Below are 15,411 nucleotides of genomic sequence, written 5' to 3'. Positions count from 1 at the left end.
TACCTGAGAAAAGTTAAACTGGCATATAACTGAATTCCTCTTCACTGGAGATGTTTAAAAATAAGACACTATTGTGAAGGTAACTATTTTAAGTATTTTTTTTATAGAGTTTAGATCTCCTTAGAAGACACAACACAGGAAAATTCAAATGACCTAGAACATGCTTAAAGTTTTTCTTTGCATGTCACCCCAACAAACTTTAATTTAAAAAAAAGCATTTTTTAAAATTATTGTTATGAATCATTAGATTCATTTCTACATATGCAGTCATGGCACAGCAATAACTCAACTAAATTAATGATAATAGCTTGAATGAAAATGTTTTAGTGAATAAAGACTGTAATATACAGACCTTACCTTTTCCCAATTCCAGCCGACTGTTCTTCAATGAACACAATTTGGGAAAGAGGAATGGCCATGCAGCATTCCTGGGAGGAAATCAAAAGAAAACATGATTCATAAGACTAGTCAGAAATCTTTGTTTTATAGCATTTAATAGAGTGCCAAATACCTTTAAGGCACTTAATAAAAAATAATAATGCATTTTACTGCATGGAAGAACATAAGAGGTTTAAAAGCAGCTATAACTACCTGCGTTTTTACAGTAGGTACATCTTTTAAAAAGTAATATATGAAAAAAATTAAAGAAAGTAACATATGAAATTTATATGAAATTTTTTATACATAATATATTCTTACATGGAAAACAAAAAAATAGAACAGGTAAATCGAAACAACTTTATGGAGTGTTTTACCGATTTTTCTTCTTTATAATTTTTTATACTTCACTCACCCGCCCACAAATAATTTTTAACAGAAAATACTAATGTAGCTTCCTCTTATTAGTACATTTCATTTTTTAAATTATTATAAATGGCTGGCATTTAATAGCTGGCTTAAGGATTTCTAAATTAACCTCTTTATATAATAATCAAAAAAATTCTACTAAGATTAATTTATAAACATATGGTTTAAAGACAGCAATCCCTCCAAAAACAATTTCTTTCCTCAGTGTATATTTCTTTTTTAAAAAATGGACAACATTCACAGTTGTAAGGCAATGCATTATCAATAAGGGCAATATCACCACTAAGGGTGCAAAAATTGGTTCTTGAGGAGCAAAAAAAAAGTCTTAGATTTTACAATGTCTAGTGGCCTTTCAAAGAGCCTCAGTATAGTATATTATTTATCTGTGGAATTAAAATTTAAAGGAGGGGGGGCAACAATTACTAAAATAATGTAGAAGAGATTGTTTATTTTACCAAAAGTTATATACACAAACTTTCAAGTTAGCTCTTTGGAATAAAGACAGCTCTATAAACAACTCGTTTCCTCTTCCGAGAAATGAAAAAAACGGACTTTTCTCCTCCTGCTCAGTGGCGTAGGTGCTTTCTTAGCAGGTAAAAGCATGCACTTCCAAGCAGACCTATCCTCCTGATTCTGAACAATAATCAGCAGAATGGGTTGTTTTGAGGACGTATGAGTTTTTTTTTGAAGACCGCTGACTACTGATGGGAGAATTATTCCTGTTACACATGATGGGAGAATTATTCCTGTTACACATGAACATTCAGGTATGGGGCAGAATCTGGTGTTTAAAAAACAGGAGTCACCATGATTCTCTATTTAGAAACTATAGACTTTTCTGGAACTGAATGAGGGAAAACACTCCAACCCCTCTATCTGTATTCCATTCAGAAAGATCATATGGGACATACTCTGCTGACATTCTGAAAACAAAAATTTGAGGCATCTATTTATAGCTTGGCCCGAAAGGAAAAAGAAAAACTTCAGTGATTTAAGACTTAGAACAGGTATAAAAAAACTGTATCTTACATGATTTTTCTGATCTCTCCAAATTAGTCGATGTGTACTAAGAAGGAGGGTCCCAGCATCAAATTTTATCTAGAAAGAGATCACAAATATTAATAACATACCACTCAATGTAGTCCAGTTTTTCTTCCTCACAAATTACACAATACTAAGTTAATCATAAATAAACATTTTAGAATTAGGCTTATCACAAATTAAAGAGAAGCAATGCTGCACACTTCATAGGTTTTATATAAAGCCTTGCTAAAATTAGGGGAAATTGCAAACCTAGATGTGTAACAATAAGATAGTGGTTAAATCAAGTACAATACATTCATACTATGGGATCCATATCGAGGGTAAAAAGGATAATGAGGTACAGCTGCACAGACTATCATGGAATTCTAAGACATAGAGTGGGGGAAAAAAGCAACTTACAGTATATTACACATGACAGATAAATAGATATAGAATCTCCATATCCCCAAAACTACACGTGAGATATATATACGTATACACACACATACACACACGTAGTAATAGAAAGAGTTCTAAATGGAATACTTGATAATCTGTTAACAATGATTATCTCACAAAAAGCGTGAGGGAATAGGAAGAAGAGAAGCAAAGAACCCTTTTTAAAAACTTCACTATTGATTGAATGTTTTTACCATGAGACTGAATTCGTGTATAACACTCATATAATTTTTATATAGTAAGCAAATTCATAAATAGACACAAACACATACAAGAATAAGTGTGAATGGAGATTCAACCGATGGCACTGTGACAAATGGGTTGCCCACTAGGAAAAAACAATAAACATAAAGTTGGATTTATACCTAACATATAGCACCAAAATAAATTCTAGATGGATCAAACATCTGAGTTTAAAAAAGGAAAAAATTATAAAAGCACTAGAAAAAAATGAGAGAATTTAAAAAATAATTTCTTTCTAACAAAAACGTTAAATCAATTAGCATTAGAGAAAAGGATTAATAAATTCAACTCCACATACATGCTTGCACACAAATTCTTTGTGGCAAAACCCACCAAGGGCAAAGATAGCAGACTGGGAAAAATAACTGTAACTCATATCACAAAGGGCTGATTTCCTTTATATATAAAATACTCTTACAAATCAATAAGAAAATACCCTATAATCCATTAGAGAAATAGCAGACAATTAGAAAGTTCACAGAAAAGGAACAAGTGACTCAAACATATTAACAGATGACCACCCTCATGGATACCATAATAAGAAAAAGGCAAATTAAGGGACCATCACGATACCCCTTTCATCCAAGAGATTGGCAGCAGTCCAAAAGTTTGATAACTTTATGCAAGTGAAGTGTTGGGGAAATAAGATTTGTACACATTGCTGGAGAGCCAACTTCTATGGAGGGTTGTGTATTAATACCTCTCAAAATACAAATACACATATCCTTTGATCCAATAATTGCACTTCTAAGGATTTAACCCACAGATGAATTCACACGTGTGCACAATGATATCCTACTATGTAATTCACGGCTGTTTGTTAAAAGCAAAAAACAGGAAACAATTCAAATGCTCACCAAAAGGGAAATGTACATCCACACAATGGACTACTCAGTCACTAAAAAGAATGAGGATACCCTTTATGTACTTATTGTATTTGATAAAATCTAAGGTGCCATTGATTTTAAGATACATCCTGATTTCAGAGTTGTTAAACTGTGGGGGGAAAATGTGCATTTAACATTGATGAAATATGATAAATTCTCCACATTAATTGAAAAAAACAAGAATAAGAGCTTTGTATGCAAAGTACATTACAAATTTATATTTTACAAAGGAAAAAAATATATTTTATACAAATATCTACATATGCACAGTTCTCTAGAATGATGCACTGGTAGCCTCCAATGGGGAACTGGGTGACGAAGAAATGGAAGGAGGGAGACTTTTAACTTTAAACTTTTTGTGGGTTTTGAATTTTTATCATGGGATTATATCACCTACTGAAAATATAAATGTAAAACTGGTTTTTTTTAAAAACTGTAATACAAAAAAAAAAAAAAAAGCCAGCTGGGTGTTTAGGATCAAACCTTTAGTCCTCATTTGGTACTATGCATGGAAAATGATATAAATAAGCAAATTTTAGAGTTGGAACCCAAGAGATTAACAAATCAAACCACTTCATTTCTGTTAAAAGCAAGACATACATTGAAAGCTTCTATTAACTCTAATTACTAGAAAGTAGAAATTGCCCTCAGGTAGGGGCTTGCTTATATCCTTTTGAGGAATAATTTGTTATTTCAAAAGTTACAAGGTTGATCCAATTTATAAGGTTGTCTTACAACACAAACTCAAAGCATTTTAGTGAGTGTCCACTTTATTACAAATATTAATCCTTCTGAGTTTAAAATAATGTGGTTAAAATGTTTGCCAAGTAAATAACCAATTATAACTTTATTATATATCATCCTTAAGTAAAAATAACCATAGATTTAATGATGTATGTAGTTGACACAATATATTACAAGATACTCATATTATGTAGAAAAAAGTAGGTGTCAAAATAGTATACATAGTATGATTACACACTCACAGCACATAACAAGCGTGCAACCACACACAGAGTATGCCAAAAGTAATGGTTTATTGCTAGTAGGATTACTGATTATTTCAAGTTTCTTCTTTTGGCCTACCCATGTTTAACAACTTTATTACCTGTCTAACAAAAAAAGATAAAGAAATTTGTTACAGCCATATGTAATTTCAGTTAACTCTGATATGTATATAAATTATTTTTGTTAAACATATGCAGAAACACTTTTGTCAAAAAAGTCCTTTAGTAAAAAACCAACACGTTTGACATGAATTTAAAAAAAACCCACATATTTTCTAAGAGTAAGATATCTCAATATTAGTAAGTTTTAAGTAATATGGTTAATAAACTTTAATGGTAAGAGACCTACTGAACCATCTAGGTTAAATACACTCTGTGAGGGTGTATTAAATACACTCTGGTTAAATACACTCTGTGAGGTGTTGAATAACCTCAACACCTCAGAGAAAAGACTTTCTTTTCTCAGAGAAAAGACTTTCAACACCTCAGAGAAAAGACTTTACGAATTCCATGTTTTCCTCTGAATCAGAAGTAAAACATACATACTCCTGGCACTTAATTCAGTTTGGCTTCAAATGTTTCAGTAATTTCATGTATGTAAAACCAAATAATTGAGTTTAAGATATTTTAAAAATCTTTTTTGCCAACAGGATTTCCCTTTTCCAACAGCAAATATTTCATCAATTTGCGAGTACATGATGCTACAATAGAACACAATAGTTCTGAATAAGGAACTGCAATTAATCTTTCTGAAATCCACACATAAGGATGTGAATTTAAAGCTGAAGCCAGCAGTATGTTCTGTTGCAATGTCAATTAACAACGCAAACGTAAAATGTTGCTGCTCTAAATCAAGAAATTGTGTAATAGTTCCCTTCAGGAATTCCAAGGGATTATGAGCTAAACCTCAGACAAGTTTAGGCTGGTTTGCTTCTACCACTCAGAGCTAGAATAATTTTAACTACTTAAAAGTTGATCTAACTTAGGCATTCAATGAATAAGCTCTTATCCTGTTTTCTTTTTCATTTAGTATTTTTTTCTGTTATAAAAGTAATATATTCAGAGGATAAGAGGGGAGGGGGATGGTAGAAGAGGGTAAAAGGGGTCAAATATATGGTGATGGAAGGAGAACTGACTCTGGGTAGTGAACACACAATGTGATATATAGATGACAGATTATATAATTGTACACTGGAAATCTATGTAATTTTACTAACCATTGTCACCCCAATAAATTTAATTTAAAAAAGTAACATATTGTTGAAAATCTGGAAAATATTTTTTAAAAGTCTAAAAAAGAAAATGAAATCTCTCAATCATACCAGTGTGTATACACACACATATACACATATGTGAGTATACATGTGTATGTGTATATATATATACATATATATATATAGTGTGTGTGTGTATGATCTTTAAATAAAATGAGGTCATGATATTTATAGTACTCTAACTTACTTTTTTCCTTCAGCAGCCTGTCATTAGCAATTCCTCATGCTGATTAGATGAAAGAAAAGAAGTATTTCCCAAATCTTCTACCATATGCTACCAACTTGCCACTTTATATGCTACTAACCTTCTCACATTATTTTTTAAATTAGCCGAGGCTATAGACGCTTCGGTAAATTAAAACAAATGGCCTGTCTATACTGCTTATGAAAACAACACATTATCCGGTCATAATGGGCCCATGAAAACCATGCCTGTATAAACAAGCAAGCTGGCGTTTATTCCCAAGAGGCACTTGGCCAGGGGGAAGAGCATAGTCCACTCCAGTTCCACCAATTATTAATTGTGTAACCTTGGACAGGTCAGTTTTCTCAACTATCAGCTGAGGGTTTTGGTGTCCTCATTTTGGGGAGAATTACTCATATTAAACACTACACAAAGAGTCTGGCACTGGTGACTGCTGTATTTTTGAAGCATGGCATTACAGTGAACAAAGCACAGGCTTTGGGAGTCTCATCAAGAGAGATTTAACTCCTGTCTCTCCAGATAACTGTGATCTTTGGCAAGTCACCTCCTGAAAGTTATTTTCTCATTCATAAAATACTGCAGGCCCATGGCGAGGAGTAAATGAGATTATATATAAAGTTATTGGCACACAGTAGGTGCTCTTAATTATTCAGGTTTTTTAAAACGTATTTTATACCAAAAATGAGCCAGCAGATACACGGATGCATAAGGCACACTTCCTGCCCTCCAGGTGTCCAACTGGCCTATTAGGCTGCCATGTGCACGCCTGCCTGGGGAATGAGTTGGGGTGCAAAGCTAGGAAGGCTAAGCCATCTGGGCTGCAGGGCCTAGATCAAGGGAGTCAGTGAGAGATTTCCAAAGGGAACTTGATCAGATCTGGAGACTGATGTGCAGCTTCCTAGAGTCTTCAGCCCTTGTTAAGGTCTGGAAGCCAGGACACAGGACTTTCCCCCAGGAATCAGTCTGACCCTCAATCACACCAGGAACAGCAGCTCAGCAAGTGACTGAGCAGATCCAGCCCAGGGTCCAGTGGTGAAAAGGCCCATCTTAGAGCTGTTTCAATTCCAAGATACCTACATCCCTCCTTCACCACTCCAAGTGTTTAGAACAGTTAAGAATTCTTGACTAGATCAAAGGGTCTCAACTAAGTTTTCCTTAATCTTCTGATACCTGTATCTACTTGTCTGCTAAAACAAGAAGCAAAAAATTAAAAAAAACAACAACAGAATTTGCTGGTTTAGTCGTTTTTCATATAGATACTAATGGTTTTAATTTTTTCTGTTTTAAATATGTAACATTACAGTTTGTGTCAGCCACGGTGTTCCTAATTTGCATATTGGAATTGCATAGAACAAGAGTGCGGTGCTCTGATTTTCAGAAGGGAGTGGCTTTGGAGGCGTCTCTGAAGACCAACCCACCGTTGTCGGCATTCAGTTCTGAGAGTGGGGGCGTCACCACACCCGCCGAAGCGGGGGTGGGGGGGGGGTGGGGTGGGGTTGATCATGCTTCCCATTTAAAACCGTTCCAAAGGTATAGCTTGGGTTTAAAACACAAAAACATGAAGCTGTCACTCCAACCAAAAGATGCAAACCCAATTTGAGATCAAGTTAATTAAAGCGCTGAGGCAGTAAAATGGCATGAAGTCCAAGCAAATTATTTAAGAAAGGACCTTGGTTCAATAATGGAGACAACACAGCACACGGGAACTGCGCGAACGGGAGGGGGAGCACCTGGGTCAGCGGCGCCTCGCGGTCCCCTGGAAGCGGGCCCCCCTTCTCCGGGCGGAAGGAAGCCCCGGGCTTCAGTAAGCACCCACCAGGAAAAGCTACGCGTGGGGCAAGCAACGTACGCGAAGGTACAGAAGGAAGTTTCATTGGCAGAACGCGGAAGGAGAGATAGCAAGTAACGCTGCTGGAAACGATCGATGGGTTTTTAATTTTTGTTTTCGATTTCCAGCTTATACATTTCATCCAGCACGGGATGTTAGCTGAATAGTTTGATGGAAGTCTCCCCAGAAGGCTTACAGGTAATATGCTTCCTCTCAATTTGCAAACAACGCATCTCCTGAGGGGTATGCGAGGATTACAAGGCACGGCCTATGACATCCCTCCCTTTATAAAATACATGCTGAGAACTCCTTTCTAAAGGAATTTTGTAAAAGCCTTTAGCAAAGCCGTCCCCACGGAGACACGGACACTTCTGTTCAGAAACCCTCCCAAAGCAATCTGTCCGCCGCTCTGGCCACGGGCAGAATCCCCGCGGCGCCCGCGAGGACGGCGGCCCGGGGCCCCGGGCCAGGGGACACCAGTCTCCCAACAACGGCGCGCTGGCCTGCGCCGGGGTCCCGCCCGACCCGCGTCGGAGGGGTTCGCAGACCACCCCCAGGGCGGGGCCGTCGTCATCGCCGCCCTGAACGCGTGCAGCCGTGGCCCCCACGGCCGTTCCATCCTCAGGAGGGCTTGGGGGGCGGAGGGGAGCTGCCGCCGTCCGCGCCCGCCGGGCACCAGTCCGAAGTTGGAGCCGGTGCGCAGCGCTGGGCGGGCGCCCACGGCGCGGGGGAGGCCCGGAAGGCCGGCCCGACTGCGCGCCGAGGGCCGGGAGAGCCAGGAGGGGCCGGGCTGCGCGCCACCGCCCTACCTTCTCCTCGCCGTCGTAGATGCGCACCCCGCGCTGCTGGATCACGAGGGTCTCGTTGATCTCCAGGAGGCCGCTGGTCCACACGAAGCGGTCCATGGTCGCCGCCAAGCCGACCCCAGCCGCTCGCCGGCGCCGGTGCTCTTTGGCGGCGACAGAGCGCCGAGCGGCCTGCGGCGCCCCCTGGCGGCGGGCGGGGAGGGAGCGGCGAACAGAGGGCCGAGGGCTCCTCAGGGAGCGCGCAGGGCGCCCGGGAGCCCAGGGACGGGAGGACGTGCTTGAAGCGCCCCCTGGCGGGCCCCAGACAGGACGTCTACCCCATCTTTTGCCCAACGGGGGCACAAACCCAGGGCTTACAAGGGACTTGGATGGAGCCCAGGCCACAGTTCGGACTGTGCCGTTTTCTTGTCAGTGCCCAACATGTTGCCATGTTCATTAAAAGCTGTAAATATTTTCCAAATGAATATTTATGGCCTGAATTGTTTTTACACAGCTGCAGTTGAAACAGAGGGTCCTGATTTAATGTGGGATTTTTATTTAATATGTAGCCCCAGCACTCTTCAGTTTCTTCACAACAGCTCTATGAGCTTTAGGAGCCATTAGCCCCCCCTGAAGCAGCCGGGAAAAATGGCCATGCCTTGACTAAGGGTCACAAAGGATGGGTTTCAGTTAAGCTAAAGATACCATCATGGCCTAAGTCGTGCTTCAGCTCTTGAGCCCTAAAATGGAAAGACCCCGGGGCCACCTCCTCATGAAGCCAGACTGAGACACCTGAAGTTGGCCTCAACACCGGAAAGGACTTACTGCTCTTACCTCACTCTTGAGCAATCGGCAAGACCCATGACCCCAAAACCCTTCCTCACGAGGACTTGATTTTGCTCTGTAAAACCCCTCGTCTGGAAACCACACAGGAGTCCGGGCCTTTAAGCATTAGCTTGCAGTTCTCCTGGGTGGCGCCATTCATAATAAAATAGCCAATTTTTCCCCACTGCACTTCTCAGGGTTTAGTGTTTGGCTCTGCTAGGGGCGGTGGTGGAACTCTTTCCGGCCAGTAATAGTCAGTACGTAAGTACTATTTTGTGCTCCTTTTTCCCTCCCCATGAAGGCATTTCCTATATTTACACAGACCTCATGAGTTTACTCTAGACAACATTTCAACATTTACCTGTGGCTTGGTCCCCCCAAACCGGTCCACAGCGGCTACTCCCACCGCCTGGGCCTCTTCCACTGCCCCTTTCATTTTATTTATATATTTTGCATTATAAATGGAACACCTATGTTTATACTTCTACAACTGATATTTTTTTTCTCTAGGATTATTTTAGAGTGTCTTCCCAAAATAGAATTACTGCTTTAAAGAGTTTGAACACATTTTAGAGTGCCTGCTACCTACTGAAGACTTATTTAACCAGTGCAATGTCACCAGCAAATGGGTCTTTTCCCAGACCAAGTTATTAGTTTTTGCAATTTTATAGTTACTTTATTCTTGTGTTCTTTCTTTTTTCATTTGCTTATGAGGCTATTTCTCAATACCTTTTAATCAACAGAAAATTGTCCTTCAGAATGGCTAACTGTGAAGTTGAACAGTCTCCACTTAAAAGCATAAGAATATTAATTTAGACCAAATTAACACAGGTCAGGAGAAGAGGCACAGAAAAGCAGATGGGGAAGCAGCTTGTTAAAAAACAAAATTCAACTGAGTAAATTTAAAGATAGAAATGGCTTTATTAATTCATGAATCGGGCAGCATCCCATCTAGCAACTAAGAGAGTGCTGCAAGGGGTTGTATGAAATGGAAGGATTTTGTAGGAAGAAGGGTAAGGTAAGGGAGCTATTAGGTTAAAAAAAGGGGGGAAGATTATTTTGGGGTTCCGACTTCTTTGGGGGAAGGGTTGAAGGGTTTTTATTATGTAGATTGCCTCTTCTTTCTATGGGGGACGGAGAGCGCCTATGTGAGGGATTACCTTACTGGTGCTTGAAGAGAAAATTCCGTACTGCTTATTTTTCTGGGAGAGGTTGAAACTGCAAATAGATCAGGCATTAAATCTAGGTTTGATATCACGGGCTTTTAGCACAAGTGATGCCATTTGGGGCCTATGGTTTTGATCTTTCACAAGCTAGTGAGATAGGAAGACAACCAGCAGAGTGTAATGTCCCAGAAGTGAGGAGACCGTATCAGGGAGAAGAAAAGGTGGACTGTATACAATTCTGCTGATGGCCAAGTGCTATGGGGACTGCGGACTGATGACTGCTTTTACTCTGTGGAGTTATTGGCGACCTTCACAAGAGTGGGTCCCTTGACAGGAGTAGGTCCAATGGTATGGAGGAAGCAAGAGTCTTAATGGAGCGGTTTTAAAAGAAAAACGAGATGAACTGTAGGCAGGAAAGATAGACAACTCGAAGGAGTTTTGCTGCAAAGAAATGGGTTGCTAACAGGAAGGGGAAGTGAGATTAAGAGGGTGTTTAGTTTGTTTTTGTTTGTTTATGTTTTTAAGGTGGAAGAAATAATACATTTGAATAGGAAAAGCAGTGACTGAAGGTAAAAAAATAGTTGATAAGGTATGGGAGAGAGACTTGCTCGAGTGATATCCTTAAGTGAGAGAGAAGGCACAAGAGAGGATCAGAGCTATTTCTAATATCAGAGGAGACCTGAGCAGGTGGGTGCAGATCCTGAGAAGTGGCTAGATTTTGTAACGTAAATCTGCAAAAAAATCTCTGAATTGTTTCAGTTTTCTCAGAAGAGGAAGCCTGGCTGGGAGATAGAAAAAAAGTATAAGGGCACTAGGGAATGTAAAACAAAACTAATTTTAGACTGTCATAAAGAATAAAAAGCATTGGCAGCTCTCAGGAGACACAGATTCAGGCAGCAACTTACATTGTGTTCCACGGAGACAAAGGGGAGGCCATCTATTATAGTGAAAGTTCCCGCCCAGGTTCCCAATTAGGTCCCATTTATGTAAATGAGTTATCTAAGTCGTGCAGTTCTGATTGGACAGGAGAGGTCTAAGTCTGTTGGTAGAAAGACTACAGAAGAACATCCAAACCTGTAGGGAAAAAGTACAAGAGGTTATTTGAGGCCAACAGAGAACACACCTGGAAGCAAGAAAGACCTCAACAGACTGGGGAAAATGCTTCCCAGAGTGACAGTGTCATTTACACATTTGAAACGAAGGAGGGAACATAAGGAAGCTTATACGAACTTGAGAGAAGGCGGTAAAATGTCTGTGACGTGATTATAGGATAATTAATAAAATCAGGTGCTCTCTTGAGGGTGGTCATGCCTTTGAAGGAGGGGTCTGAAACAGAGGCATTTCAAAAGTATGTTCACCTAGATGCACAAAGCCAAGGAAAAGAAACATGATTGGTGTCGGGTTAGTGTCTGGTTTAAATGTGTATATATTTGGGGGCTCAATTTGTGTGTTGAACAGTGAGAGCGACTCGGGCCGCAGAGACCCGGAGGCCCACGGCATTTGGGCTCCGCGCGGGAGGGGCCGCCACTCCTCCCGGCCCCTCCACCGTCACCCACCCCCGTCGGCCTCTCCCCACGCCCAGGACGCGCCATCCCGGCCCCGGCTCGGCAGTCGCCCACGACGGGGACCCTCCGACTCGCCGGGGCCCTGCCTCCCCGCCCCCACGCCCCCGCCCCCACGCCCCAGCCCCCAGCCTGACTCACCTCGCGAGCACAGGGACTTGGGCGACTCCAGGTCTAGGTCCGCGCTGAGCAATGAGATGAAGGCCGGCGAACCCCTCCGGACTTGAGATGAATGAGAGGAACCCCTCCACGGCGGCGGGGTGAAGGGGACACTCCGCAGGGACTAAATCGCGGAGAGCCAGGAGGGGGTTCAGGGCGGGGTTCAGGGCGGGGAAAGGGAGTGGGGAGACGCATCCGGTCCGTTCCGTGCTTCTCAGCGAAAACTGACGGTCACCGCCACCACCGCCGCCGCGGACAGAAATCTGAGCCCCGCCCCCCGCGGGGCAATGCGCAGGCGCGGAGGGGGCGCCCCAAAGCGGGGACGAGCGGGGGCTGCCGCCGGAGGGCGGGGAGGCGCGCGGTGGAACAGCAGCAACCAGGGCTTCGCTTCCTGCCGCTGCAGCTGGGTTGCTGTTCCCCAGCCGGGAAAGGGTCCCGCCGGCTGGGAGGGAGGGAGGCTCAGTGGTGTCTGCGCTTGGGGCCCCAGGGAAGGAAAGAAAGAAAAAAACAAAACAAAACAAAAACCAGTGACCATTAACTTTTCCAATTCTCCTCCTGAATTTTTCAATTAGGAATTTTTTTAAGTGCTAGAATAGTATTAAGTTCCAGAAACACTTGAGTGAGTATTCTATCTACTGAGAGTTATCATTATATATTTTTAATGAGGTTTTCTTTTATTACATCCCTGAGTTCTGCATTCTGCAGTAGCCTCCTATTCTAATTCCTCTGTTCCTTCCCCTTTAAGCAATTGTATGGGTTGTTAAAAATAATATAAACACAGCCACTTTAAAATGGAGCCAGAGCTGCAATGCCAGAGGAATTGCCTTGGACATCTTAAGCCTCAAATCTTTGGAATGTTAAAACAGGGCAAAATTAGTTTTGGACTAGGCCTAAAGATACATTGTGTCCCAAAACACTGTTTGCAAGGATAACAAGAAAGCAGATATTATGACTACTGAACTGATGACTATCAGACTAAAAATTAAAAGCATTATTTAGAATTAACATCACTATGTTATGTTACCTGCACCAATAGAAATGCCTTCCTTCTATTGACATAATTGTTCCTTTTCCCTTTCTCATACTCGTTGTCTTTGTCTCCTGCTCGGAATACCATTTTGGCTTCTGCCTGAATCAGTGCATACCAGATAGATATTAGTGATCTCAAAGAGAGGCTTGTTGCCTTTCACTTTGAAAGACCTTTTGTTTTTAGATTAATAGGGTTCACAATGAGTCACCCCAAGATGTGCCTCTGTGGTATGGTATATGGATTATTTGGGGCTAAAAGCATCCAGTCCAAGAGAAACTTGTGGGCTCAAGAGAAACTTTTGCCATCCCACCCTTAACTATCTAGTGGAATTTGAATTTTGAAGCCTTGCGCATAATAAGAGATAACCTTTTTGACCTACCTATATGTTAGGGCAAACCACTAATTACTGAACATGTGTTGTCCCTGCAATGGCTGAAACCCAACGTGCCGTACCTCATCTGTAGCTCAAAATGTCGTATATACCTCAATTTCCCTTACGGCCTCTGAACCTCTCATGTATGTGGGATTCCTGTGCATGAAGTTAGATTTTCATTTGTCATTGTGTCTTATGTTGATTTGATCATTCAACAGGCCAAAAGAACCAGGAGAAGGGGGAATGTTTCCCTTTCCACACACTACTATTCCTGTAAGTGGCTTATGATCACTTTTGTGTTTATCAGTGTACGTGGGATTCCCCAACACCTATGCAGGGCAGCCTATTAGGGTCTCACATGGAATGGACTGACAGGTGGTTTTTTCCCCAGGGGACCAGAGGCAGGTAGGTCAGTAAGTTGAGAACTTCTCTTCTGAATCACTTTAAGACAGGCCTCTCAGTCCTCAACCTACTCACTCATTCAACAAATATTTTGAAAACATTTATTGAGCACGTATTGTGTTTCAGGCACTGTTCTAGGCATTTCAACTTCTTTCCAATGCTGCTAGCAAGACAAGTAGCTGGTTACTCTCATGTTGGGCAGGGCTGGGATTAGGGTGAGGGGAGTGAGGCACCCCCCTCAGATGCAAAATTTAAAGGGGTGCCAAAAGACTCAGTGATAATGATAAATGATATTTTAAAGCAGGGGTGTCCAAACTTTTTTCAACGTTTTTTACCAAGGGCCATAGGCGATAAAATACACAAACAGATAAATACACAAACTCACTCGAGGTGAAGTACGTATTGCCTCACCTCGTTTATTTAAGTAAACTAAATATATTTTTGGAATTTGCTGTGGGCCAATTAACAATGGATTGCGGGCCGTAGTTTTGACACCCCTGTTTTAAAGCAATATTTTTTAAAAAATAAATATTAATTTAAAAAATCCATGATCAACAGATTATCCATTTTAAATAAAGGCGAGACCCACCAGGCCAGGATTAAGGCAAGGAGAGTGAGGCCAAGCCGTGCAAGGGAGGCCACTTGCCTCACCCTAGTCCCAGGCTTTCGAGTCCCCATAGCTGCCTGCCCATGTGGGCAGAGGGGTGGAGGGCAGTCACCCCCTCTGCCACCAGGGTTCCATTGTCTCCCCCAGTCATATAATCAGTGGTGTGCAGCTCAGGCATTATGAGAAAGCCAAGACTCTTTCCAATAAACAGAAACCATCTTTTGTCCAGTGAATTAAATTGCCACCTTTATCATGTTCCAAAATCCTGTGCATATTCTGGTCTATTTCTGACTTTTCTCATCTGTATTTCAAATTTTTCAATTTATATCATGAGTCTACCAATTTTGGGTGTTAATCCCAGAATAATATTTGACCAACTATTTGGGTACTCTGTGGCCCAGCCAAGTTGACAGAAAATTAACTATCATAGCATTTAATTGAAAGCAGGAAGATGTTGAAATCCAATAGGCAGGGCTGTCAGGATTCCCATGGGTCAGTCCTCAGATCCCTAACTTGGGAGCAGTGTCTGCAGGTGAGAGCAATGGAGAGGGGACGCTGAGAAGCCAGTAGAAACAAGAAAAAGACCCTCTTTCCTCAAGACGCAGTGATCAAGATTAAGACTGTGCACCACAGTCAAATTCTTAAAGAGAAGAGAGATAATAAAAGTGTAAGTGGGTGGGCTCTCTGATCTGAGCTTCCCACCACATGTGGGGAAAATGGTGTAGGGTTCCGTTTGTGGTTCCCATGAGAGACATTTTGCAAAGCCCTG

General features: G+C 41.5%; 1 protein-coding gene across 2 annotated transcripts in view; it reads right to left on the bottom strand.

Moving 5' to 3' along the window:
* Positions 1 to 12,509, bottom strand: part of VPS36 (vacuolar protein sorting 36 homolog) — a 30,445-nt gene extending 17,936 nt beyond the window's left edge. Inside the window, exons 1-4 of one of the 2 annotated variants that reach the window (XM_081046367.1) lie at positions 12,213 to 12,509; positions 11,415 to 11,583; positions 1,837 to 1,905; positions 358 to 428 (exon numbers count right to left, since the gene is read on the bottom strand). In XM_081046367.1, coding sequence (XP_080902493.1) covers positions 358 to 419 — 62 coding nt within the window. In that variant the 5' untranslated portion in view covers positions 420 to 428; positions 1,837 to 1,905; positions 11,415 to 11,583; positions 12,213 to 12,509. Of the gene's footprint in view, positions 1 to 357; positions 429 to 1,836; positions 1,906 to 8,542; positions 8,735 to 11,414; positions 11,584 to 12,212 lie in introns of those variants that run through there. The other variant, XM_081046368.1, reaches the window with a different exon arrangement.
* Positions 12,510 to 15,411: the final 2,902 nt, after the last annotated feature.

Source organism: Rhinolophus hipposideros (genome assembly GCF_964194185.1).
Source record: "Rhinolophus hipposideros genome assembly, chromosome: 4".
In the NCBI taxonomy this organism is placed as follows: Eukaryota; Metazoa; Chordata; class Mammalia; order Chiroptera; family Rhinolophidae; genus Rhinolophus; species Rhinolophus hipposideros.
This window is presented reverse-complemented; position numbering and strand designations above follow the sequence as displayed.